At 40.4% G+C, this 26,241-nt stretch overlaps 2 protein-coding genes across 11 annotated transcripts in view; one reads left to right on the top strand and one right to left on the bottom strand.

Annotated features, from left to right (window-relative positions):
- Positions 1-9,819: 9,819 nt before the first annotated feature.
- MSANTD3 (Myb/SANT DNA binding domain containing 3) lies at positions 9,820-19,826 on the bottom strand. Of its 9 annotated transcripts, XM_086895401.1 has the most exons (7): positions 19,789-19,826; positions 19,002-19,159; positions 17,797-17,915; positions 16,357-16,519; positions 13,104-13,407; positions 12,962-13,010; positions 9,820-11,646 (listed from the first exon to the last, which is right to left on the bottom strand). In XM_086895401.1, the coding sequence occupies exons 5-7, from the start codon at positions 13,374-13,376 to the stop codon at positions 11,237-11,239; spliced, it is 732 nt and encodes a 243-aa protein (XP_086751527.1). In that variant the 5' UTR covers positions 13,377-13,407; positions 16,357-16,519; positions 17,797-17,915; positions 19,002-19,159; positions 19,789-19,826; the 3' UTR covers positions 9,820-11,236. The 9 variants fall into 9 exon arrangements, with proteins under 9 accessions (XP_086751527.1, XP_086751520.1, XP_086751512.1 ...); XM_086895394.1 differs by lacking the exons at positions 16,357-16,519; positions 17,797-17,915; XM_086895386.1 differs by lacking the exon at positions 16,357-16,519 and having other exon boundaries at positions 12,962-13,407; positions 19,789-19,819.
- The window catches only part of LOC111925291 (uncharacterized), a 20,744-nt gene continuing 13,711 nt past the window's right edge, over positions 19,209-26,241 (top strand). The window contains exons 1-7 of one of the 2 annotated variants that reach the window (XM_086895341.1): positions 19,209-19,297; positions 20,730-20,807; positions 21,750-21,818; positions 22,279-22,309; positions 23,314-23,373; positions 23,678-23,776; positions 25,159-25,295. In XM_086895341.1, the coding sequence (XP_086751467.1) occupies positions 20,757-20,807; positions 21,750-21,818; positions 22,279-22,309; positions 23,314-23,373; positions 23,678-23,776; positions 25,159-25,295 (447 nt within the window). In that variant the 5' untranslated portion in view covers positions 19,209-19,297; positions 20,730-20,756. Of the gene's footprint in view, positions 19,298-19,810; positions 20,066-20,729; positions 20,808-21,749; positions 21,819-22,278; positions 22,310-23,313; positions 23,374-23,677; positions 23,777-25,158; positions 25,296-26,241 lie in introns of those variants that run through there. The other variant, XM_086895332.1, reaches the window with a different exon arrangement.

Here is a 26,241-nt window from a genome sequence, read left to right as displayed (position 1 = left end):
TTGTACACTCGTATTTATTTTAACTTTTTACAGGGAAGATGCTAAAAAACCCCTTTTGTAGGTGGGATGCTGGATTGGATGGAGCTGTGGCCTGACCCAGAACAGCTTTTGCATGGTCTTATGTACATGAACCCACCTGTCCCTTCAGTTTCATCCCAATTCCTCTGGGATGCACGTTGTAATTATCACTGTGAGGTTCTACATGTGGCATAGACAAGACACCATTGGAAAACTGTCCCATACCGGCGTGACTTTCAGCACATGTAGTCTGTGCAGAAAACCTGGAGAAGCAGGGAGAAAGGTCAGGTTATCCTTATCCACTTACTGCTCTTGTTCTCCTTCCGTTTAAGCACTCGGCCTTGTGGGTTTTCAAACCCCACCCTTCATCTTGCTGCTCATGAGTGGGGCAGATTTTGGCTTTCTTGGATTTGTCACAGCAAGGTTAATTTCCTGGATTTCCACATAGTCTTTGAACTGTGATTGTTAAGGTGCTCTTAGTAGGAACCAATTCTTTTTATTGCCCAGCAGTGCCCGACACAGGCTGTCCAAAAGCAAACTGCTGGTGCTTAACTCAAGTTCAGACTTGGTCAATAGGTCTACAGCAAGAACATTTGAGAGGAACCTATGACTGTATCAGCACCTTAAAAACCCAGATATGAAGTTCTGTGGTGAATATGTACAAAAGGTCTCATAAGCAGCACTTTCTCCCACAAAATCTGACATTGCAACTAAGAAAGTTTCTCTGTTCCATGCTGTTGAGTGGAGTTTAGTTTAAGAGACAGAAATAGCACAGTTGTGTGTAAATTAAATGACATTATTTGAAAACAACTCTGAAAGAATGGAGACTAAAAATCTCATCTAATTAATGTGTAACAATAGATGATGATTTATTGAATCCTCTGTGAATATACAGTTTCTATTGGTAATATTTAGATATGTCGTCTCAGAAATTCATAATTATTTATGTTTAGTAATTTATGATTAAACATTTTACAAGAAACAAGGCACTAAAATGTACAGTTAGTCATCCTTATTATATATGCTGTGAGTTTCAAACATATAGTACATTACTCTGGCTTAAACAATTATTAAATTTCCTCCCTCAGTGGTACTTCTTGTTGAAGCCATGAGATATATGTATTTTAGGGTCCTACTTTTTCTCCTTTTAGTCGCTGTTTCCATAGGAAAAACAAAGAATTTGCCATGAAAATTAGCTACACAATAAAGATAATTAAAACTGCATTCATCACATTTCTATGTTCTCAGACATACTATCAGATCCTTAGAGATTCAAACTGTAATATGAGTATTTTTAATTAATTTAAAAAAAACAGTACCAAAAAAAAATTGTTTAAAGGTACAATTCTGGAAGCTATTTCTGTGCACACCAGAACCAGCCCTGGTGGTGTCTGAGGCACTAAAATACTAAAACAACACTTTACAACAGGTAAGGTGACTGGGCTGACACCATGCTAGGAAAATCAGACCAACCTAGTGGCTACTACTTGGCTAAAATGTAGGTCTTAATAGTGTATACTTTTTAGCACAATTTAAAAAGCAAGCCCCAGGAAAAACTACTGCTACTAAAAGGGAAAACCACAAGAGATCCCATCTGATACTGCATTAAAATACTTAGTACCAGAAGGAGCAATACATGTTCAAGTATCTTACGATAAATAGCCCAGTACTTAAGTGCTCATTCTGTCTCAGATTCTTACTGACCATAAGCACAAACACAACAAAATGTAATTTTACATATTGTTAAAATACAACAGAATCTAATGTCACATACAACATGGTGCAAAGAAACAGTGGTTTCCTAATTATTTAACCATTTATACAAAAAGACAATGAAGAATGTCTAGATTCAGGTTTCTCCTTGAGATTCTCAAGCTCCTGTGATGGCAATATTTTAGAGGTCAAATTTTTAATGCTTCTGCATTTGGACTGCAGTGATCCTGAGCCCCCTGAGCACACATGGAAAGATTACCACTTTCAGAGGTTTTTCAAAGGATCTTTGCAGCCTCCTTGATCAAACAAATTCAGGTGCAATTTCAGCACCAGTGGAATATACATGCAAAATAGGGCAAGATTCTGCTGGATTAAAAAAAAGTGATGGTGGAGAAAGAACTACATGGCACAACCTCAAATAATACCCTTGGTCACTGCCAAATTAAAGTGGAAGTTTCTTTTTCACCTTGGAGAGATAAAACTTCTCAAAACATGGCCACCATTAATGTACCATCACAAGATGGTATTACTAGCAGAGACATCCATAACACATTTGAAAACATATTATCTTTTAAAGCATTTCCACTTCTTGGGTACTGTAAAAATAATGTTGTTAAACTGCCTGATTTTTTGGAAGCAAGATGTCCTTAGCAATCCAAGTCAGTCAAAAACATACCAGGTCAGCACCTCTGAAGAAAAAGCCCTGTAAACTACATGAGTGCTGCTGGATGGTACCTGGTGGTAGAACAGCTTGTGACTGGAAGTTCAGAAACGCAACCACTAAAAGAAGGACGTGATTAGGGCTACGCCTTTAGGTCTGTGAGAAGCAGGACTGACAGGAATATCACTGTATTTGCGTTTTCTGATTACCAGAACCCTTTTTTCAGCTGCTGTTGTAAAATGTCATAACCATTTCAAGCGTCTTGAGGAGATGAAGCTCAGATCTCTCATCATTTAACCTTAAACTCTTGAGGAAAAGTGGAAAATATAAACAAATACAGAAGTCCACATGTAGCTGAGAATACAAAATATGACAAAAATGATGTTTATTTCACAGAATGACTAGGTTGGGAAAGACCTCCAAGATCATTGAGTCCAACCCAGCCCTAACACCACAACTAGGACATGGCACCGAGTACCACATCCAGTCTTTTTTTTAAACACATCCAGGGATGGTGACTCCACCACCTACCCAGGCAGACTGTTTCAGTACTTTATCACCCTTTCTGTAAAAATTTTTTTCCTAATATCCAACCTATATTTCCCCTGGTGCAACTTGACCCTGTGTCCTGTCATTCTGTCAGCTGCTGTCTGGAGAAAGAGACCAACCCCACCTGAGTACAGCCACCTTTCAGGGAGTTGTAGAGAGTGATAAGGTCACTTCTGAGTCTCCTTTTCTCCAGGCTAAACAACCCCAGCTCCCTCAGCCCTTCCTCACAGGTCTCGTGTTCCAAGCCCCTCACCAGCCTTGTTGCCTCCTCTGGACGTGCTCAAGTGTCTCAATGTCCTTCCCGAACTGAGGGCCCAGAACTGGACACAGCACTCCTGGTGTGGCCTCACCAGTGCCAGGTACAGGGGAAGAATGACCTCCCTGCTCCTGCTGGCCACGCTACTCCTGACACAGGCCAGGATGCCAGTGGCCTTCTTGGCCACCAGGGCACACTGATATTCAGACTGGTGGCTCATGATCATTTGGTCGAATTTATGTTTTTATCTACGAGGACACTTTTGGCTTTATTTATTTTTATTTTTTTTTTGGTATTATTTAAGAATCTCGACAGAAAACTGCACCTATCAGACTGAAGCTGTGTTAATTTATTGCTCTTGGTAATTGAACACTGACAAGGCATAATTTTAAATTTCCCCATGATTTGGAACATTTTAATGTACAACAATTTAAACCAATTGTTTACCACCCAAAGTTTTATGGATTACTGAAGTTGCCCACAACTGTCACTAGGTCCTTACTTGTGTTTGAAGCTGTGGCAGGATGGGGGCTTGAGTTTGCTGTGCTGTGGGGCTTGAGCTACTTTTGTCTGTGATGGGTATAAGAGAAGGGCCTAAGTTTATGCCAGTCCTGTCCCACACCTGTTGTTCTCAGCCTGGCTCCCTGACGCCACACTTACACCGGATTTACAGAAGTAGAATTGGTGGCATTTGGACCTGACTGAGAGCAGATATCAACATTCCTCTACCTAGGCCATGGCACAGTGTAGAGAAAATTCCTGGCTTCAGTGGGATTGCGGAAATGTAAACTGGAAGTATGCAACTTATTTATCAGTCTACTGGAGGAGCAAAAGCAAGATTTACCCCATAAAACAGTGTTTTAACTGTCTGAGACAATGCACCATTGTGATCATTTATTTATTATACCTCTAAATTTGCCACCTTACCAATTTTAGGAGGCACCTCAGTGACAGAGTTAGCAATGATGGTTGCTCTTTCTGGATAAAACCTGGTTGTTTTTATTCAAATACATCCACCGCTGCTGATTCGGTAACTGGAAAAGATGCCGAACAACTTAAGAATGTGAGCACCTTACCATGGTTCAACTGGCACCACCGTGTGGCTAAGTATATCCCAGTAGGAGTATTGCATTTGAAGGAAACAGGGTATAATCAGTAGGGTAAGACTTCTTATGCTCTCAGCCACCGAGTGAGACTTAACACCCATTCCAGCCTCAGAGCCCTCATGCAGGCCAGCAATTGAAAGCAAATTAAGTGCATTTTGGAAACCAGTGTTGCTTTACTTGGCAAGGACTTCTCATTTTGCTTCATTTTAGACAGAAAGTTGGAGGTAAGGCAATATTTGTATTGGATATTATTGTTCCCAAAGCAGAGGTTGAGCCTCTCTATTAGGTCAGCAGTGATAACTCCCAGCCTGCCAAAATTTTTGCCCTGGCTTAAATTCCGATTTCATCACATCACCTCCCTAATTTGCACTTTTCAGAGTCTCAGTATATATAAGACCTTTTTCAAATAAATGGAATTTATGCTGTGTGTGTCAATTCAGACTTCACAGTCTATGGGATTAGAATTCAAATAGTTATAAAGCCAAGCAATTCATTGCGCTGAAGGAGAGATCAGTGGGACCACACAGGTGTCTAACAGAACAAAACAACTTTTGGCATAGCTTTGGTGAGAGTAACAGGTCAAATTTCAAAACTCACACAAAAACAGAAGCAGGATTCCTCCCCCTCCCCCCATTATAGTGTGACACAGAATGTGTGGCAGAGGTTTATACGGGCAATTCAGCCGGTCCATTTGTGGCTTAGTACATAATTTCAGGGCGTAACTCTAAGAAAAGAAAAGGGATCTGTACATGACCAAATAATGGGAAGAGCTTGAGTAGCTCATATGGCAACTTTGAAGTACCATAACAAAAATGAATTACTACTAAACAGGCATATAATTCCAGTTTCAAGTTCGGGTCTCTCCAAGAACAGCATATTATAGATGAGAAGGAATATCTGAAGATTTGTGGAATACAATTAATCTCAAATTGTGCTGAATACAAACCCACTTCAACTCTCTTGCCAAACAAATTTGATTTATGAGGTGCTCTAACAGTTGGTTAGAGACTGAAGCACACAACTATTCTGAAGCTGGACTGAACAACAAAAGGAAAACAAACAAATCTTAGTCAACATTTTAAAAATTCACCTAAATAAAATAAGGACAATCTCCAAATCTGTCTTGCTTTATTTCTGTAAAAACAGAGACTTGTTTCCTTAAATACATGTATGTCTAGTGTAGGCTTTGTATCTAGCCAGCTCTTCATTAAGAAGGGAAGAGACTGCTTCTAACAATTCGAATGATTAATTAATTTATTTTGCGTGTGTGTGTGTGTGTGTGACTGTTTTGACAGACTAGAAGATTTGGCAAAAAATACTTCTTGATTCTTAGAGAAGTTGACTGTCTCTAGTGTGTGTGATTCATCCACACACTGTCCTGAATACAATAGTTTTACAACCCACAGCTATGGAGTGGACAACCTTTTCCTTTTTCTTGCTGTATATCCTACACCATTTTGGCAGACTGTGTGCTGGACAGATTTCACGTGATTTTCCACAGTGTGTGTACATGTATGTCTGGATAATGTAGTCTTGGAAAACTGTCCAACTTCAGTTTTACAAAGCCAGAGGTCTAATAACTCTGGTGGGATTCCTACTTGAAAGTAGCTACATTTCTTATTGTCAGGCACTTGTGAATGCTATGATAGAAGTGTCCAGAGTCTCAGAGGAAAGACAAGTGAAGACCTAAGATGAGGGGAAATTGTTCGACATGTGTGACAATGTTACTGCTTGGGACAGCTAAAAGCTGTCTTCATTTTGCCTCATTCTGAAAACCAGCCGGTTTTTTTTTCCTTTTTGATTTTGCAAGTTTTTAATTTATTATTAACATGACTGATGATGTTGTCAGACGCCTAATCCCTTCACCATCAGAACAGTAAAATTTTCAGAGCCACAGCTAGTACATTTCTATTTTATAGCTCTACTTTTAGGTCCAGCAATCTGTTCACATTTCTATGTGCACCTTATTTAGATACCAGAGAATTAAGCTGATCATCAGTACAGAAGCCAGTCTGTGATACCAGAAACAGAGACCACTGCTTGCTTTCACTGGAAAACATATTATCCTATTCTTACAGATGGCAGAGTAGAAGAAGTATAGAATAGTCGTCTTCCTTTTTATCAAATGTAAAAAATCAAGGAAGAGTGATGATGTGTGAAGATACAGTCAACTGTCTTGAGAAGAAACAAAATAATAATATGGAAAGACAGGTTTCCACATTAAATCTTAGGAAAGAAACTAAGGTGCATCAAACTCAGAAAACAGCAAGCTAGCTCAAAATATGAAATATCAGGACTACTTGTGCAGGACTTGTCTGGGAAAAAAAATCATTTAGATGTTATTTTAAGATTTACATGTAATTCCTCTACCCACAGAGCAGCAAAATACAAATGTGTAGCGGTTTATCATTTCAATGTCACAATGAGAAATACACCTGAAAAGATACTACATGAATGCGTGGCTGTACAGACTGTAACCACAGAGATTCAGAACAAAACTGGAACATCATAATGCAAGTAGGGAAGAAGAAAAAAGACACATAAAAGCCACTGTAACTACCACCAGAAAAAAAAAAAATACCTGCAAAAGATCATTGAAAAACACCTATGCAATCATACAAATCCTTGGGAGACTATAAAATGTGGTATTGGAAACACACTGAAATGAATGCTCATTACACAAAATTCAGCACAACATCCTCAGCTGCACTTTATGCTCAGAAAGAGGCAGCCCTGAGCCTTCCCTCTTTCTCTGGTCACAGGGCTGCAATGGGAATATTGTGACCCTGAGCAGCAATAGTTCAAAATCTGAGTGCTGAGCTCAGCCACGCGAGGTTGCACCTGCTCTGTAAGGATCGCTGCTCTGAGAGTGCATGGGGAGGGCTGTGTTTTCAGCCCTGCCTAAACTCATCTCTGCATTGCAGGAAGGAGCTTCAGAGAGAGGACCTGTGACAAGTAGCAAGTTCCCTTGCTCTGGTGATAAAGAGGCCTGGGTATTGAAAGAAGTAGAATAGATGTCAGGATAGGCTGTTTGTCAAGGTAAGAACTTTCATTTGAAGAAGCTGTGAAAGGATTCCACTGAGACTTTTCAACGACCAAGAAAGAAGTTTTTTACCAGGAAACTTCAAACCTCACTTATGCAGAACCCCAAGGATTTAGGAAGAATGAGAATCACACAGCTTCAGCACCCTGCATTATCTCTGGTTCCAGTGAATGACTTTGTGGTCACAGATTGTCCTTCCACCAAATAACATGGAGCTGGAGTGGAAGAAGTGCTCTTCTCCAAATAGGCCTTTCTCAGTACTGACCTCTCTTCAAAATCCTGTTTCCTAGCCTGCGTGAGGAATCCAGAATGTACTGGCAGCTGTGTGGAAAAGGTAACAAACCGTGCTTTTTGTGGAAAGGGAAGGTGACAGTAGAGGAGCATCCATTTCATGTTCAAATGCTGTGATATGGGCAGTCTGGGCAAGAGGAAGGAAAGAGCAAAACACACATCTCTGAATGAAACCCCCTGCTCATACTGCTGGTTAAAAAGCTAAGGGTGAACAGAGACATAAGGAAAAAGTGCAGGAGGAAAAAAAAAATCAAGAGATTAAAAAACTTATACTAGGTAACAGATTACCTCCAAGGAAAACCTGAAGCTAGGCTCATGTTAATTTGGCGAGCATAAAGGAATTCACCACACCTAGTCTAGAAGGCCATTGTTTCTCTACATAAGAATACAGAGGCTGAGAACAATGGCCACTACACATCTGGTACACGTTTTTGTATGGAGTTAAGAAGGGATCATTTTGTCCTGTGTAACTTTTAAGTTAATTCTTGACAAAAAGTTTTAAAGCAAATTGAGAAAAGAATGGGGAATATTCCTCTTAAAATACTGCTGTATTCTATCAGTGGAAAAACCCAGAGAATATACATATATACCTTGGCCAAATGGTTAACAGAAAAAAACAATTATGTGAAAGTATTTGAATAATGTGAGAAAAAGGGGGAGAGAAACAATGTCTGAGATGGCTATATTACATATAAGAAAAGTCAAACACAAGAAAAGATAAAATCTACTACCAGAGGAAGTAATTGCAACAAAAACAACAACAATAATAAAGGCAAAAGTAATTTCTTGAGTAATTTCAATTCCATCACATTGTTCACTTTATAAAGCCAAAGCCTGGCAAGGAGATACTTACTTCCTCCTGTTGATGTTTTAAATTTTTGTGTTTATCACCCAATTTTACAGCAACCAACAGTCAACTACAAATAGGAAAGCAAGAGCCTGTGTCACCTGTGAAACATCTATAGCCTGTACCACAAAACCATCTTGTATAATTTATGTCAGGTGTAACATTCCCATTCTTCCTCTCTGCATGTAATGATCATTCTTTCTTTCATACCTTCATCTTGGCTCTTTCTAATATTTCTCTTATGATCTCCTTTTTTTAAAATAGAACCTGAATTAAAAGGCTCTATTGTTCACCCTAAGGACTGTAACTTTTCATCTCAGAATAAGAAAATACACCAAGAAGCAAGGCATTTTCCACTTAGTATGGTTTGAAAACATGCTTACTTTAAAGGATTTTTAAATATAAAAATAAAACCATCCTTCATGAGCAATTGTATAACTTCCAGGAGTTCAAGCTATCCTTATCTCACATTTTGTGATATCCTCTCTAACTATTTCATAATTTTCACAGGGCTGTCTAGACCTGGATTGTCTCTATTCTTGTCCTCTTCACAGTGCTGAAATTGTCTCCACTCATTACCTTCTAACACCTGGTTTCCTTTTACTTTCACTTAGAAGGAGTGCAGGTTAAGACAAATGTCTTAATTGATTAAGACAAATGTCTTTCCTGTCCTTTTCTTCTGGATGGCCTGAACAATTGTCACAACCAGTCAAATAACTGACTCATCTTCCAGACCACAGAATGCAATCTCAGAACAATAAGGTCCTCACTTCTGTTTACTTTTCTTTTGCCTCAACTGTTACTACACCTTCCAAAAGTATTTTTGTTCAGCAGAAAAAGTGCCCATAACAACATCCTTCTTTGGAATTCCTGCACTTTCTTCACACAGCCCATTTATAAGAACACGGAGTTTGTAGTCAAAAAGATCTGTCTTCAGATTTCACCCAGGCCCGATATTTTTATCTTGCAGCAGCCCAGCATATTGTTTTTCTCTGTCATATAAAATGAGTTGTAATAAATAGCTCCCATTGTGATTGCTGGTTTTAGCACATTTAAGAAAGTAGCGCAGGTACCACACTGTTAACCACAGTGAGTCCTGTGGCTGATAATGGCAGTGCTCACAAAGATGAATCACCAGCAGTGAAAGCAGGTCAAAACACACACACACACACACACACACACAAAACCCTACTCAATCCAAAACAAAACCAAAAGGAACTCGCTCCACCAGGAAGGATATCCAGAGAAAGAGATAGGAGTGTAACTGGGAATGCATGCCTTGTAACATACTCTGCTTTGAATACATTGCTCACAGTATGGACTTGCCCTCAGGAGTCATGATCTGAAAATACTTTATTGAATAATGTGATACCCAGATTTTTCAATGAAAATGTATGGTTTTGTCCATTTTTCTCACTACTTCAAATGATGGTTGCACACCTTCCTGTAAAGCAGGTTTTCACACACCAGAAGTTCTTATGAATCCTTAAGGGGTTCTGCATTTTCTTAGCTCTTGCCCCACTAGAATAAATGATTGCCAGGGTAAAGATTATCTTTATTTGTGCTTTCCTACTATCTACTATTCTGGACATCCAAAATCTGTGGGGACCTTCATGTGAATGCCTTCATTCAAATTGTGTCCATCACCCCTCACTGACAGCAAAGGCAAGAAACACACCACCATAACGCACAGGACAGAACAAAACAGAACAGTGCTTCAAGACAGGAATGATTCCCTTGAACTGCTTCCCACCCTATGAGAAGGAAAAGAGGGTGAATCTTAGTATTTTCTTCTAGCTAAGGAGAAATAATCAAGATAGCTGCTACACCATCAGGTATTGCATAGGAAAATACAGGGAGACTTTGCCAAATGGACTGGCTGGCTCACTGCATTTTGAGAGCTTTATGAATCCTTAAAAAGCTCTTCTCCTCAGAATGACTTCAGGTGAGCAGCACACAGTGCAGCACACAGTGGCAGCAGCATTTGACCCTCCTGTTTGGGTATTCTGCTGGGTATTCTCTTTCAATACAAGATGGGCCTGGGAATGACAGAACAAGCACAGTGGCTTTTGAGGAAAAAGTGACTTTCTTTTTAACTTCTCAAGTGTCAGAGCTCCAACAACTGGAGGGCCATTCCACAACCATTCTCTCAGTCAGCCAGCCAGCTGGGAAATATTACTGTTCTTCAGAAGGAGAGGGCTGTTACTACAGTGGCCCTCTTGCTACATCCTTCATTTTCACATCTTCTATGAAGAGTAAGTTATGGACTGTATTAACTAGTTTATTATCCCTAAACCTCAGCATAATGATCCAACTAATAGCTGTCAATTAACTTTTGTCTCAATAGGAGAGAGCAACTCCAACCCTTGCCTCTATCTGGGAAATGGTAGATAGGAAGAGATAGAAATGAAACAAACACTACAGCCTGGTGTTTAAAGCTGTTTTCTTATGAACACCCAATGTAAGAACACACAGACTACCTTAAATTTGACAAGGATCAAGGGTGTTCTGAGAGAGGAAAATATGTTCACATTTTAGAACACTGTGTATGTCTGTGAGTTAAACAAATCAGAACTACCTACAAATGAACAATAGAGTTTTCCTCTTGTTTCCCTAAACATTAAGAGTCATAGTGTGTTCACTATCAGCCAGGCACCTATCCTGTCACTGTACATTCACAGTAGAAAACCCTCTCTCCAGTGCGTGTTACTCATAAATGTGCTAAATCAGACTGCCTCTGCCCTTCTGTGTTCTAAGGTGAATTAGGAAAGGGTCTGTTATAGGATGATACAGGCCATTCTTTTGTAATGGTCTGCAGTTTTCTCTCCCAATACATTTTCTTTTTATTTAGCACTTCCATTTTTATCCTGTGCTCTTCTTCAGCCATCTCACACTCTCTTTCTATTTGCTGTATCTTTGCCACATGGACTTCATTCATTTGGATTAACTGGAGTTGCAAAATTGACATTTGTTGATGATGTTCTTCCTCATGCATCTTTTTCAGAGCACTTTCCTGAGATGCTTTACTTCTGTAGTTCTTATCTGCTGTTATTCTGATATCAGAACACGAAGGCTCAGGCTGGGAGGTACCTTCACATACTGGAAAATGTACCATCTCTTTGTCTTCATCACAAAGTTCTCTGTTTGACACAACAAACGACTCTATAAACAAAAGAAGAAAAAGTATTATAGTATTCTCTTCCCTTCCTTCAAGAAACAGAAATGTGGTAATATAAGTTACTGACACATGCATCTAAACCTTGTGCTCCAGTAGCAAAGCACAGGAGCCACTACATAATGCAGTTCTGCTGCAGATTACTAAGGGCATAATGGGCTGAACAGAACCACTTGGGGCTCTGTTGAAAGACCTCCAAGGCTATAGTGGGAGTTCAGAAGACTAAAGTGAATGCAGACACCTGTAAGTGGACAGCTAGATTTAGGTGGCTGAGCCTGGAGCAAAACCTTAATGCAGCCATTTAAGTTAAATCCATACGTGACTTGCGATATTTTTATGAAAGTTCTGAGTGTCAGGTGAAGCTGTATCAACATTAATATCAAAAGACTGAGTGAATACTAGGAAGAATGCTTCTTATTCCTTCCTTATTTCTGCTGTAGATATTGTAAACACAGAAGTGTATATTTTTAGGAAAAAAATCACATTATTCTAACTTTCAGAAGGCTCTATGAATTCTTTTGAAATAAAAGAGACTATGCAGGGAACAGAATAATTACCACTGCAAATGAGGGTCTCAAGATACATTCCTATCCAAATCCCAATGATTAATTATGGTAAATGCAATTATGAAAGACACATTCTAAGAATGTTATCTAACAATGTAGCTGCTGTTGTCTTTTGAGCAAGGACAGTCTTCTGTGCGAGATCCTGACATAATAAAATTTGCAAGAAACTGTTGTAGCTGCGCTCCCTTCTGGTATTGAATTATTCCTTCTGGGTATGCTTGCCAAACAAAGAAGAATGTAGAGCTGAACTTTTTCAGAAAGGCCATTCTCCAGCGTGGACTGCAGTGTGAAATATGGCTGGCTCTACGTACTCTTTTTAGTCCTTGAAAACAAAAGAGGAAAGACCTGCAGGGAACTGCTGCAGCAAGCAATTGTGTATCAATTTGCTGGTGGTGGCTTTTGTCTTTTTCTTTTTTTAAACCAGCAAAAGGATACTTTAGAAACGATAAAGATAGCCTTGGGACTGTTCTCTGGAAAGCCAGCAGGATAGCAACTGTGATGTTTGCCACAAAGCAGCAGATATGTCAAAAACAGATGAAAAAAAATTATGAAAAACCTCACACCCATTTACTCCCAGAGGCCAAGGGAAATGCACAGAGCGTTGTAATATCATAGCTCCGAAATTACTTTTCTATATCCAGCAGTCACAGAGCTAAGTGGAGAGATTTGAAAAAGAATCACTGGCAAAATCACATACAAAGCAATACTACTCACATCATTACAGCAACATTTATACCTTGACTAGAAGCATCAGGCTGATATTCAGAGTCTTCTTCTGGTGGGCTCTGCAAAAAGTACATTTGCTCAGGCATTATGCCAGCAATCTTCTCTTTCCCTACGATGTGAGTATTTATAAGTGGGCTAATACTTCTTTTTACCTTCTCCCGCCTTTCATGTGCCATTATCTTTTTTGTCCGTGCCTTGATATTTTCCCAGCATTTCTTTAACTGTTTGAAGTCTCGCAGTGATACACTGGGCTGTGAATTATATTCATGAGCTAGTGCTTGCCAGGTGCGTTGTTTCAGAGCAATAGTTCTTGCATCACTTTTTTTACATTCAAGCACGTATTTGTATTTTTCAACTAAGGCAAGCAGCACACTCTTCTCCACTTCTGAGAAGTATTTAGCAGGCTTTATTATTTCGTTTTGCATTTTCTACGGTTTCTCCAAGAAGCCAAAATTCCTATGAAAACAACAATGAAAGAAAAAAAGAAAAAAAAACAAACACAAATTAGAACTGGTTGCAGTATCAGAAAACTGATATCAAGGTTGCAGTGTTTCAGCAAAAAAACCCTCCTCAGGATAGCTTCTCATTAATCTTATTTTCCAGAATAGCTTGAGAGCAGTTCTAGAGTACATAATGGAATGATCAGGTAAGATATAATACAATTACACGCTGGTTTATGTTGCCACTTCAGTGGATACATAGTGCCAGAAGTTAATAATGAATAGTTGTCTTTGTTACAATTTGTCTTGCTACAAAATACTCAGTATATACTTAGTATCTGACTCTTAATATCTTGTTTTCATGTTCATTGCACGTTTTCACTCGCAGAAAGTTTTCGGAGCCCTGAAGGTAGGAACAAATTCTGAAATCCAGTGCTCGCTAGCTTCAGGTTTACGTCTAAAGCCACCTTCAGCACGTTTGGGTTTCCTGTGGTGTACAAAATACCATCTTCTGTCCTTGTTGATTGTGTATAACTAATTTATCCCTTCTCTCTACAATATTTGAAAGCTGTATGGGCAATGATAGCAAGAAGTTGTCTTTTTAAAGACTTTTCAGCTTGGTTCTCCCCCATGCTCTGTCCCTCTACCCCCTCCTCCAGCTGATATCCAGTAGGCAGCAGGATCCTGACCTGCATTGCAATGCTGAGAAGCAGCATGAGTTGCAAGGATTCAAGAAATAACTACAGGAACCATTCCTCCACGTGGAATGTACAGGTCCTTCACCCTTGACTGCTGGCCCTGCACGTGTGGCACTTCCTTGCACTTGTGCTGCTGATCACTCTGGGGAGCCAACAACCAGGCTAAAAAGAACTTTGGCATTACTCAACACAGCCACTGCTATACACTTGCAGTGTGTCAGCAGCCACTTCTCAAGCCTGTTAGTATATACTACAGAAATAGTCAATAGCAAAAAGGTAGCTGATAACAGGGAATTCTTGGCCATTCAAAAGAAAAAAAGGCAAAAAAGCAGTGTTGCCTTGAGTTAACAACATATGACTGTGAAACAAAATGTATTTTTGCTTCTTTTATCTTTTCACACTTTCCCCCACCTTCCTTTCTGCTGTAACTATGTAGCCCAAATTACTTTTAGATTTTGGACAGAAATGCTGCCTTAGCTCTCATTTATTTTGTTTTTAATCATTAAACCCAATGATACAACATATATAAGATAGCTGGTTCATATCCCTAACAGTCTAGGATTCTCCCAAAATTAATTTTCTAATCTTTTGCACATTGTTTCTATTACTACTCTCATAACATTCCTTGATAATGCTCTAGATATCACCATCAGGTTTCCTCCTCTCAATATATTTTTCCTTAACTCCACTTTCTTTGCGGCATCCTTGTAGCTCCTTTCCTCCAAACATCTTAGTACTTCCAGTTATTCCCATCTCTTTCAGTAAAGGTAACTACTTATATTTTTAAAGCAAGTTAACAGACAAGCTAATAGTGAAATGAGACCCCAAGCCTGACATAAAAACAGCATCTCTCTCGAATAGCCCATAAAATATGACAAAGCCCAGCTGCCCTGGTTTCAGTGCAGACAGACTAAATTTTCTTCCTGGAGGCTGGTACAGTGCTGTGGTTTGGATTTAAAGAGAATACTGCTGATAACACATGGATGTTTTAGCAGTTGCTCAGTGGCACTTGTTCAAAGTCAAGGATTCTCAGTTCCCTGTGCTCCGCCAGAAAGCAGGTGCACAAGAAGCTGTAAAGGAGCACAGCCAAGACAGCTGATCTGAACTGCCTAAAGGGACATTCTATACCATAAAATGTCATATTCAGTGTATAAATGAGGAGGGAGTTGGCCAAGTCCTGCAGGTGGTGGGCAATTGTATTGTGCATCTTTTGTTTCTCTTGAGTTATCTTACTCTCTCCCCCTCTCTTTTTCACCACAATTATTATTATTAGTATTAGTATTATATTTTATGTTGTTTCAATTATTAAACTGTTCTTAGCTCAACCCACAAGTTTTACTTTTTTTCTGATTCTCCTCCCCACCCCACTGGGCAAGGGGTGAACAAGCAGTTGCACAGTGCTTGGTTGCTGGCTGGGGTTAAACCATGACACCAGCAAAACAAAGTAGTCAAAGAACTGGGGACACAGTGAAACAAAGCCTGGAATAGCAAAACTGAAGCAAAGTGAATAGAAATAAGTAAGAGTCTAGGTCAAGTCAGTAGCTAAGTTGCACCCCTACTGAAAAAGGCGGCAAACACTTGGTTTGCACTTTCTGTCAGTGCGTGACTGGTTATCTCCGGCCACATCCAGCAGCTGGGGCAGCTGGCACCTATGTGGGTCCTGGATAGTCACAGTTCTGCTCTCTCTTACCAAATCCTGGTGTCACAAGGACATGGGAAAGATGAAGTTTTTGCAGCAGACAGGATCTAGGGGACTGAGGGAAAGATCCATAGGAAAATAGAGTGTAATAGTGCTACGGCTCATAGAAGAGCTGATTTATTTTACATGAAAGCAAAAGGAGGAAGAAAAAAGAGAGCTGGGTGGCTGAGCATAAGGAAGAGAGTTTCTTGATCCAGTATTTCCTCTGTCACACTGTATCAAGTTATTTTTTATGGTCTGTGAAAACTTAAGTCACCCCCCACGTTGGTGACAGGAATTCTTAAACAGTTATAAAGTCACAGAACAAACTAGGTGTAAGAAACTTTTTTCATCACATACCAGTCATTATAATGTCTAGGTCTAATAGGAGTGAATTTGCTTCAGTAGATCCTTAAATAAAATATAAATTAGGAAAAAAAAAAACAACCAAAACATAGTCAGGAAACTGACATTCTTGAAAAGATACTGAAAAATGGCAAGTTCTCTCCATGAAACCACTCTGAGAATAAGTAAAATAAAAGAGACCTATAATGGAATCAGCCTCTATCTATTAATCTACTTTACTTACATACTTACTGCACCATTCCAAACGATTAAGTTGCTTTAGGCAGCTGCTGAAATGAAATTCTTGGGACTAAATATTGGTTCTCTATCTTAGCCTCAATTCCACCAAGGAATGGAGTGAAAATGCAGTCCCACCCGTAAGTTGCACGGTTCAATAGCTTATGACCCTGAAAAACAGGGATCAATCCATGTGGTTAGAAAGGACTGATTCTACCTTCCACTGATGCATGTAAATCTTACTTCTAGTTTTGAAAAGGTGAGAGAATCTCAGACAAAAATCGTTACATGTTTATATTTAGAAGATCCTTTTATTTAGAAAAACTGGATTTTCAGAACTTTGGAGACTACATTCAAAAAGTTAAACAATGTTTCTAGGACTTCTGTATTCCAGGTGCTCAATATCTAGCTCCACAGACTGGCTGAGATCAGCTGATGTCAGTAAATATCTGACATCATAATCATCAAAAATGAATCTCTATAAACATTTATAAATATGACTTCTGATATATTACCAAGTGATGTACTAGAATTAAAGCTCATCTTTCATGGATGGAGAAAATTTAATTATCACTTTCATACCACACTGTAATTTACTTCTATTATTTTTTTACAGTGGTAGCATCTGAGATCCCCAGTCATAAGTTCAAACACTAAATATTAAAGAATTGCAACATAAGTCCTACTCTGAGAAGAATATATCAGTCTTTCCTTACAAAAATCACATTCCTAGTATTTGTTTTCCTCGTATTTGTTTCCTAAACATACACATTGTATTGTGTCCTTTCAGTGAAGAAGTCAGGATTATGATCTAGGATGCATCAAGGAACTCAAGAACTGGTGTGGGTAGTTTAATACACAGAAGAAAAAGAGTTTTGGAAGACTCTTCTCAAGCTCTTACATGTTTAGCCTACTTTTCAATGTATTAAAACCCATTTGCAATTAGGTGAACAAGAAAGCACTCTGAGATGTCATGAGAATTTAGAATACCGAGAAGTTGCGTCAAAACAGCACCATGTATTTATATTCACCTCTTTTTTCTTTATGCATGTTATTCACCTTCTTGCAGCCCACTGGCTCCTCTGCAGATTATGAGAAAGGACTCTTACAAGCCCACAGAATTTCCATTTTGAGGCTAAGCAGTCCTTCTAGGACATATGCCTGAGATATAATTTAGCAGGTAGGAATCTGCTGAAATCAAAGTAGTTTACTGTGTATAGCTCATCCCATAAACCAGATTGATTTGTGTGGGCACGTGAAGACAGCTGCAAAGTAAATTTTAAGAAACAAAGACTAGAAAGCTTCTCTAACTCTTACAGGTGCCTAGGCACCAATACACATGCAGTAAGAAAGCACTTTATCCTAAATATCTCCTCCTGGCATGACTCAATTCAAAACGTGCCTTAAAACAAAGCAGTGTTCTAAGTATTTGTCCTCTCATACAAACCTCTACAGCTTTAAGATAACAGAAATATTTCTCAGCTCCTCATCTTTACTGTGAAATGTTGTGCAGCATTCTTCTTTTAAAGACTATAAGGCATGTGATGTGATCTGCTGGAAGAATAGCTTGAAAAAAATTTACACAAGTTAGGAAATGCACATATGTTCATAAAAATGCCACACACGTGCATTATTTTACTTGCACGCATCTAAATAGACACCCAAGCTCCAATCAGTTGCAAAGAAGCCCAGCAAAAGGAAGAAATTTGGTTTAAGTTGGCACGTGTGAGCATTTTTAGTCCATGAAATGTTTTTTTTAGCCATAAGAAAATGAAGACAGAAAGTTATGGTGGAAGATTTACCCCAATTGTTAAAAAGGTTACACTAACCAAACCTAAAGAAAAGAGTTCATTAGCAAACTGTGATCACTTGTGGGGTGAAAATGAAGTTCACTGACCAGCACCAACAGAATTACTACCAGAAATATTCCAGGATTGATAAAAACAAAATTTATGTCTCCAATGTAAATTGCAGGTGAAGCTCTAAATCTAATCAGCCAGTAATTAACAACACTGGATATCCATCATAATTCTGTCCTTTTCGTCCAGTGCTAGAGGACCAAAGAAAGGCATGGAAATGCAATGACCCAAACTAGTCACAACAGGTTTATATTTCATTTGAATGACAGAACCAGCAGTAAACAGTGTTCTTCTCCCTCAAATGTTAGGTTTTCCTCACCAAGCTTCTATCAGTGCTCCAGGCCTGACCCTGCCTACCTTGAGACTTGAATTCACTAGGTAATTAAGAGCACATTGCAAATATGAATGAGATCTATGCCCATAAAAATGTGTTTTAATCAGATTTTTAAAAAATCCCACCTCCTTGGGTGCTTCCCCCTACCCATTAATACAAATGATGTTATCATGGACCATCCAGCAAACAAACAAGATAATCTATTAGTAAAATTCACAGTACTTTACCCAAATTTCTCTTGCCAGATTTTATATAGCTATACACGGAAAGATATTAAAATGTATACGTATCCGTATCATATTATACTATAGAAACACACAGATAGGTTTTAAGCGGGTCATCCCGCTACCTATGGAGGACATCCAAAGCACTTCCCGCAAGCAAGGTAATGGATGCAGGTTGTTATTCCGAACGACTGCCAGAAATCCATCAAAAATAGGCATAATGTAGTAATCCTACCAGACTCTCCCGCACCCGAACTTCTCAAACATTAACTCGAGCTTGGTGGGGTTTTTTTTTTTAAGTCTCCTCGCTGGCTCCTCTTCTGCACGAAGGAGAATGGAGAGCAGGTCCCGGCTCCACAAAGGCGGCGGCTCCCCGCCGGGCGGGCGCGGAGGCTGCGGCGCGGTGCGGGCGCATCAGCCGCGGCGGCGGCGGGGGGGGCTCGGCGGGCGGGCGGCCGCTGTCACCCAGCGCCCGCGGGGACGGGCGCCGGCGGCGGGGACAACCCCACCCTGCGGCCCCGCCGGCTCCTGGTAACAAAGCGCCCCTCGGCTCCCTCCCTCGCTCCCTCGTTCCCCGCCTCCCTCACCTCCCCGCCCGCAGGCCGCCGGCACCGCTCCCTCCAGCTCCCCGCAAACCCCGCGCTGGATTCCCGCCCGCCGCAGCACGGGCGGCGGGGCGCCGGCCTCTCCCGCGGGAGACACCGCCGCGCCGCGGGGACAGCCGGGCCCGGGCGATCCCGGGCCTGCGGGTGCGGCGGCGCTGCGGGCAGGCGGCCGCGGGGAGATGCGCGAGTGTGTGTTGTGTGTGCGTGTGTGTGCTGTGCGGAGCGGCGTGCGAACACCCGGCGGCCGCCAGGAAGGGGGTGGGCAGCCCCGCCTGCACCGGGCGCGGGCGGAGTTCTCGGGACGCACGTCCCTGGCGCGGTGTGCCCATCCGCATGCCGATCGCAGGGCCCCGGAGCGGAGCGGGACGGGGAATCCCCGCCCCGGTGCGGCGGCCCCGGACCCAGCTCGGGCTTTACCTCCGACAGCGCCCGCCGGCCCGACGCGCCTGCGCGCCAGCGCCCCCAGCGGCCGCCGCGGGAAGGGCCGGGGGTGCCGCGGCCGCCCCGTCCCCGCCCGACGGCGCCGAGCTCAGGGCCGCGGTACCGGGACTCCCGCCACCCTTCCGTGCCTCTTCCGTGCCCGGCCTGGCGCAGTTCCCGCCCGCAAGCGGATCGGTGGCAGGCTCCGGTGCGGCGGCGGGGAGCGCCCTCAGCTCCTCCGGGCTCTGGGCGCTGACGCGCCCGGCCCGCTGGGGTGAGTTGTGCGCGGCGGCGGCCCGGCCGTCTCCCGGCTCCGGCGGGAGCAATGTCTGTGCCCTCCTCGGCGGGGCTGGAAGTGCCGGGAAGGGCGCTCTCCGGCGTGATGCCGCTCTTGGCGTGGGGCTTGGAGCTTCAGGGCCTCCCTGCTTCCCTTCCTTCGCTCCTTTCCCTCCCCCCCTCCTTTACTTCCTTCCCCCCTTCCTCCGCCGCCGCGATTCGTGTGGGAGCGTGTCCTTTTCCCAGGCCCCGCCGTGTGCCTCCTGTTCCCCAGGCACGCCTCGGGCGCTGCGTGCTGGCTCTTCCCGGTGTGTCTGTCATCCGTCCCAGCCCATGGCCCCGGTCCTGTCCCAGGAGAGAAGGGGGAAGCTTTAAATGGTTCGGGTTAGGTTTTGTTTCGTTAGTTTTTGTTCTGCGTAATCTTCTGGTGACGTTAATGTTTCCCGAGGGAAGCTCGCGGAGTACAGTTGTTTCCATGCTGTAGTTCTGCTCTCGGTTTGAAAATGGGATCATTAGCCTGGAAGTTTAAAGGTTGAATATAACTCAAGGCGAGGCACAAATTAAAGCTGGAATGTGCCCAGCCTTCATATAGGCGGAACAAAAATATAAATAATTTTGTGAAGCTAAAACAAAAGTTTGCAATCTTTCTGCGATTTTCCTAGAGTTTTTTTATCATCTAAAGACTCAATATGGACCCTGAAAATGAAATAAAGAAGCAAGTAAACCCCTTTTACTGCAATGTAAGTATTATTTACATTACATTACATTACTTACATTACTTAAGATTGTAGCTAATGCAAAGTAATTTTGGGGGAACGAAATTGTACTAAACCAAGTGTGAACATTCTTTTTTTCTCTTGAGCAAGCTTGAAAAATAGCACTGGAGCTGAACTTATTTTGTTGGCTTTGTTATGTTTGACTTGGATGTGTGTTAAGAATTTCTTACTAAAATTATTATATTAAAATTATTGTTAAAATGAATAATATTATGTTTCAAAATAAAGACATTATTTTTAAAAGTGCATGATTAAGCGTAGGTCCTTTTCAGAACAAAAAATCCTGATCTCTCTGGTTGTCAGGTTTATTGCTGTTTTTTTAAAGCATACTGGGATTTTTTGATGAGAAGAAGGTAATTAGGCTGCTGCTGTTCATACATGTGAATTTAAACCTAGACTGCTCGCGTTCTGAGCTGGCCTAGGCATAAAACAGCTGTGACAGGGAAGTTTTCCAAAGTGAGCGAGGCAGGCTCCAAACTGATCAGAGTAAGCATGTTAGTGTGGATGCAGCACTGAGGGGAACTGGCTCACCTCAGGCAGGTGTGTCCTGGCTTGTCACAATTATGCTGTGCGTGCCCTCTAGAGTGTGTGAGGAAGGTGTTGGATCTGTCTTCACTTATCCACACATGCCTACACAGAAAGTGCTATGAGATAGCTGCAGAGTTCTGGAGCGTCTGAAATTCTTACATGATGTGGGGATTCTGGTTCATTCCACTGTGTTTTGGTGGTCTTGGAACCTTATAAAATTCAGTTTTAGGAGGCTGCTCTAGTTCGTCTTTGAAATAGTAGTACTTTTATAGAACTTAACCTATACCAACAGTTTGATAGTAGATCTGTTCTGGTATCAGTGGTATTTTATTTCTCTTGGTCTGTGTGCAATGCTAGAAACACTTCTCTTTAATCTAGATTTGCAAAATCTGGTGTTCTTCTGCATTAAACTTGCAGACTCACTTCCTTGGAGCAAAGCACAAGACGGTAAGATCAGTTTTTGAATGCACCTTTTTGAGATTTTACCAATTTATTTAGCAATAGACTATGGGGTTTGAAAACTAGTTTTTCATGTGGTGTTGAAACATACAATTTCAGATATTTAACTAGTTTTGCTAATTTAATGTCTTTTCTACTGTGATAAAGTAGAACTTGGTTTTCTACATTAGTCCTGTCAGAAAATGCTGTAACTTTTTGTCTAGTAAGGACAGTACATGAGAATATTTGGCTGTTAATAAGGGGAGAAAGGAGTTACTTAAATCATTGACAATCTCCAGAAGAAAAGAGGATGTTTTTAGTTTTTCATTTTCATGTAATTGTTCACCTGAGATACTCAATGCTGTTGGTATTAATCTAACTTATTTAATATATAAAAAAAGCTTTGCATTGTTGTTTTTTGACTCTCAAGTGTCTTTCTTCCTTGTTGGTTGATAACTTGGTAACTCAGGTTGAAGAAGCATTGAAACTTCATGGCATGTGTAAGTGCAAGATTTTTTGCTTCCTGCTGTGTTCTGCGCCTCCATCTTTCTCCCCACCCCAATGTAGTTTATGAAGCAAATAAGAAAAAGACTTTCTCAAGACTTGTGCTTTAAGACCTGTCTCGTGTTTTTTAATGATATAACTACCCAATCAATCAGTAACATGAGCAAGAGGTATGCAAAGTTGATTAACAAGTGATAACTAGGATACTAAAAATCACTTACATTAAATTTTTGAGAAACCCTAAAGAATTCAAGGCATTAGAGACCTTCGAAATTTAAAATATAATTTAAAAACCTATGCTTCTTAAAGCATGTAGAAATATTATATATACTTTATATTTGTTTTTAAAAATGGGTTAATTTGCTTCAGCTAATGAAGACATTTTTATTAGGTTTAATAAATCATTAAACCTTCTCTGGGTCTTGATGAACTGGTTTAGTTCCAGAAGGAATGAAGGTCTAACTACATTCACAATTGTTCTCCTAATTTGGTTTCATGATGCACCAAAATGTATTTTCAGGTTTCTACAGTTCACTGTTCCTAGAATTGAAATTAGTTGTTCAAGTCAGATGTAGTCATTGGACCTACCATAGTTCTTGGTCTGAGAATTTTTGTTTGGACTGTAAAGGAAATTTAAGTGATGAAATATTTAGCAGCTGTATGCTGCAAAATGTCCTGAAATTCCTGGATGCCCTGAAATGTTTAGAGGCATTGAACTTGATTGATCTTCCTCTCTGACTTCATTTAATTGCTTGACATTAAATAAATTTGTTGTTGTTTGGTGTGAATGTTTTTTGTCCTGGAGCATGGTGCTAATGACACCAGTGTCATTGGTAACATAGTTTAGTTTTCCCATATCAAAAAAAGCTCAAAAAGTTTTTTATAAACTAGTCAGTTATTTTACAAAATTTTTCTTTCAGTTGTACTAACAATTTTATTTCCACTTCTTTCGAGTTCTTTCTTTTGTTTTCTTCTTTGTTTTTTTTTTGGTTTCTTTTAGTTAAAACAGAAAGTTGCTTAGGGAAGAAAGTGAAAACACCTGCAAAACTCCCTGATTTTGGTAAGTGTTTAATGCCTCTCCCCACACCTCCCTGAAAAAAAAAAAAGTGGAAGAAATAAAAAATTTTGAAGTACAGCATTACAAGTGATGTCTAGATCTTAGCAGGTCATTGGGAATTAATTTCTGATCATTGTACTTTCAATTTACAGTAATATTTTGTAATAATATTTAATTTTTGCAACCCAAATGCTTTAAAAAGTTTTATAATGTATATTTTTTTTAAAATGTTTTATAATAACTGACTTAATTTGTGATGTGGTATCAGGTATGAAAAGGGATCCACTTGTATGTGAATTTCTTACAGTGCCACTGGAGCCAGAGAAGTTTCATGGACCAGAGAAGTTTCATGCACAGACATTGGAAGACCAGCTTAATACGTGTAAAGATTCTGAGCCTGCACTTGGTGAGAGCTTTTATTGCTGTTAATTGCTGGTTTTGTGATATTTACCTTTAGAGAGTTTTTAAAAATGTAAAATTAGGTAGTGAAATCTTCTTATGGGTACACTGGGTACTCAATAGTATGGTATGGAAGTGATAGATCATAGTGACAAAATAATTTAATTTGGCCTGAAACCAATTTATTTAGGTATCTCATGTTGACAATATCCTCTAGGAAGAATCTAAAGTGATATGACAGAAATTAACTTTAACTTAAAAGATCAGTGCGGCTCTTTGCAATTTTAGCTATCCCATCCAATGGAGGGGAGATAGGAGTTGACAGAAAAAAATACCAGGGACATATATTAAGATATATTCTAAATAGTAAAAAAATAATTGTTGCTACTATTTTTTAGCATTTTTTTTAAAAATTGTTGAGTCTTATATGGTGTCTCGGTTTGGAAGACAGGTGTCTGCTAGGGAGGGCAGGAGCCTCCCTTGGAAAGAAAATGTAGACCCCCTCTCTCCGAATTACTATGATTTTGAAATCAAGGGGCTCTCAGGCAGAGATCTGGGCATAGGAATAACAGTTCTTTACTAGTATGTATAATGAGCCAAACAAACAACAATAACTACAGCATTAACAACAAAACAGAACCAGGGACCCCGTGACAGCTTTCTCGACTGAGATGGGAAGGGATGGAGGAGAGGTTCTGCTTCACAAACCCCCTCGGGCGGGCAGTCCCGGTGCTCCTGCAGGGCTCTGAGGAACAGTCGGCTGGAACAGCAGGGATGAGCTGAGATCCCGGGCCGGTGGCTGAGGTGGATCAGCAGCTCCATGGCGGTGGCTGGCACTGCCACATGTCCCGGCAGGACAGGGTTGGTGCAAGGCCACAAACCAAGAGGGAAGAAGGAGAATAAGCAGCAGCTCCGTCTGGGTGATGGCGAATTCCCTTCTCTCCACAACAGCTCTGAGAGTGTCTCCGTCTCCAGCCCAAGAAACCATCAAGCCCCAGCTGCCCCCGCCCTCCCCCTTGGCCAGCTAAACTCCCTGTGTTTCGCAAGCACCCACTAAGTACCATCAATCAGGTTTTTCCCGAAACTAATGGGCAAAAAATTCCATAGGTGAGACAGAACAAAAGGAAGAACGCCCAACCCCCAACATGTGGTAAACGTAAGACATCCTAAAAACATCAGTTTTATATCTTTGATGTCCAAAAAGTCTAGACACCCAAAAGATAAAGTATCTGATGGTTCTAGAAGTCTTCATTGATGTATTTGACATGCAGTAGTAATCTTTTCCTTATATGTCAGCTCTGCAAGATCAGTTCTTTTGCAACAAGCATTGATGATTTGTTCCAGCAAATGTAAAATTTCCTAAGCTGTTTGCGTTTTATTTCAATACAGGACTTAATTACATAATAGAATACCGAACAAAAGACAATATTCCTTTTCTCTATGAATGTCAACTATGCTACTGTAAAACAGGACTGAGTAACATGTTCATGCATGTTTGTGGTTCCAAGCACAGACTGGCATACTTGGTAAGTTCTTTTGTTTGTTTGTTTTAATGTAATAATTTAAGGAGAGAATTTTTCAATCGTATTTTGATTTTGTTAAAAAATCAAAATTAAGGTTTTGCATTAGCTTTTGTGAAAATCTTGTATTGCAATTGTGCACCTGTGATGAATAAACTTAAAACTCTTATCGTCTGTGATCTGTATGTCTGTCCATTGTGTCCATTGCTTGAAACTGAGTTTAGTTTATTCTGTTTTGGTCAACCAGTAATGAAATCTATAGCTAAAACAGACTAGAAATAGATGTTTGACTGATTTTTGTATTATGTCAAAGAACAGAATCAGTGAAGAAAGTATTCTATCTTTGAGATGCTTTAAAAGGAATATATTTATAAATGAACGTGATACGTATTAGATGATGTGATACATATTAGATTATTAGATACTGTGAGTTGGAATCGGGTGGGGGGATGTGGGTGGGGTGGGAACCCAACTTTTATTCTGTTTTGAGGCTGGACAAGACATGTCTGTTCTGTTGCTTGTTTTATGACAAAGCTCTTCAGGTTCATGTCAGTTCACAAACATTCAAACACATTATCATTTCCGATATGTTTAGAGAAATGAGGCTCTCCAGTCTTTGAGTATTTGATTGAGTCTATTGACTTAGGATGGGCTTTAACAAAACTGAGAAGGCAATAGTCTGAAAAGTATTTTGATACTTCCCATAAAAGTCTCTCAAAATTGGTATTATATTCAGCATAATTAAAGTCATAGCTGAGTTCACACAGTATTTTGGGGCAGCTTTAGGCCTAATGTTGGTGTGCTGCTATGAATCTGCAGTGATGTCTTTCATAAACACCATGCTGTTTCTGGTCATTAATACAGACATATATGCTGAGTTTTGATGTTCTCAGCTATTGCATTTCTTTCTTACTTGCAACTTCCTGCAATTCTGAATCTTACACTTGTTAAC

Source organism: Cyanistes caeruleus, chromosome 1 (assembly GCF_971803275.1).
Source record: "Cyanistes caeruleus chromosome 1, bCyaCae1.hap1.1, whole genome shotgun sequence".
Classification (NCBI taxonomy): domain Eukaryota; kingdom Metazoa; phylum Chordata; class Aves; order Passeriformes; family Paridae; genus Cyanistes; species Cyanistes caeruleus.
This window is presented reverse-complemented; position numbering and strand designations above follow the sequence as displayed.

Bases quoted from the DNA above. Each gene is read 5' to 3' on its own strand.
- MSANTD3 (XM_086895354.1), bottom strand. From the start codon at position 13,376: ATGCAAAACGAAATAATAAAGCCTGCTAAATACTTCTCAGAAGTGGAG. The intron at 11,647-12,961 runs GTATAAATGTTG...TTTTGTTTATAG, and splicing joins GCCTGATGCTTCTAGTCAAG to AGTCGTTTGTTGTGTCAAAC.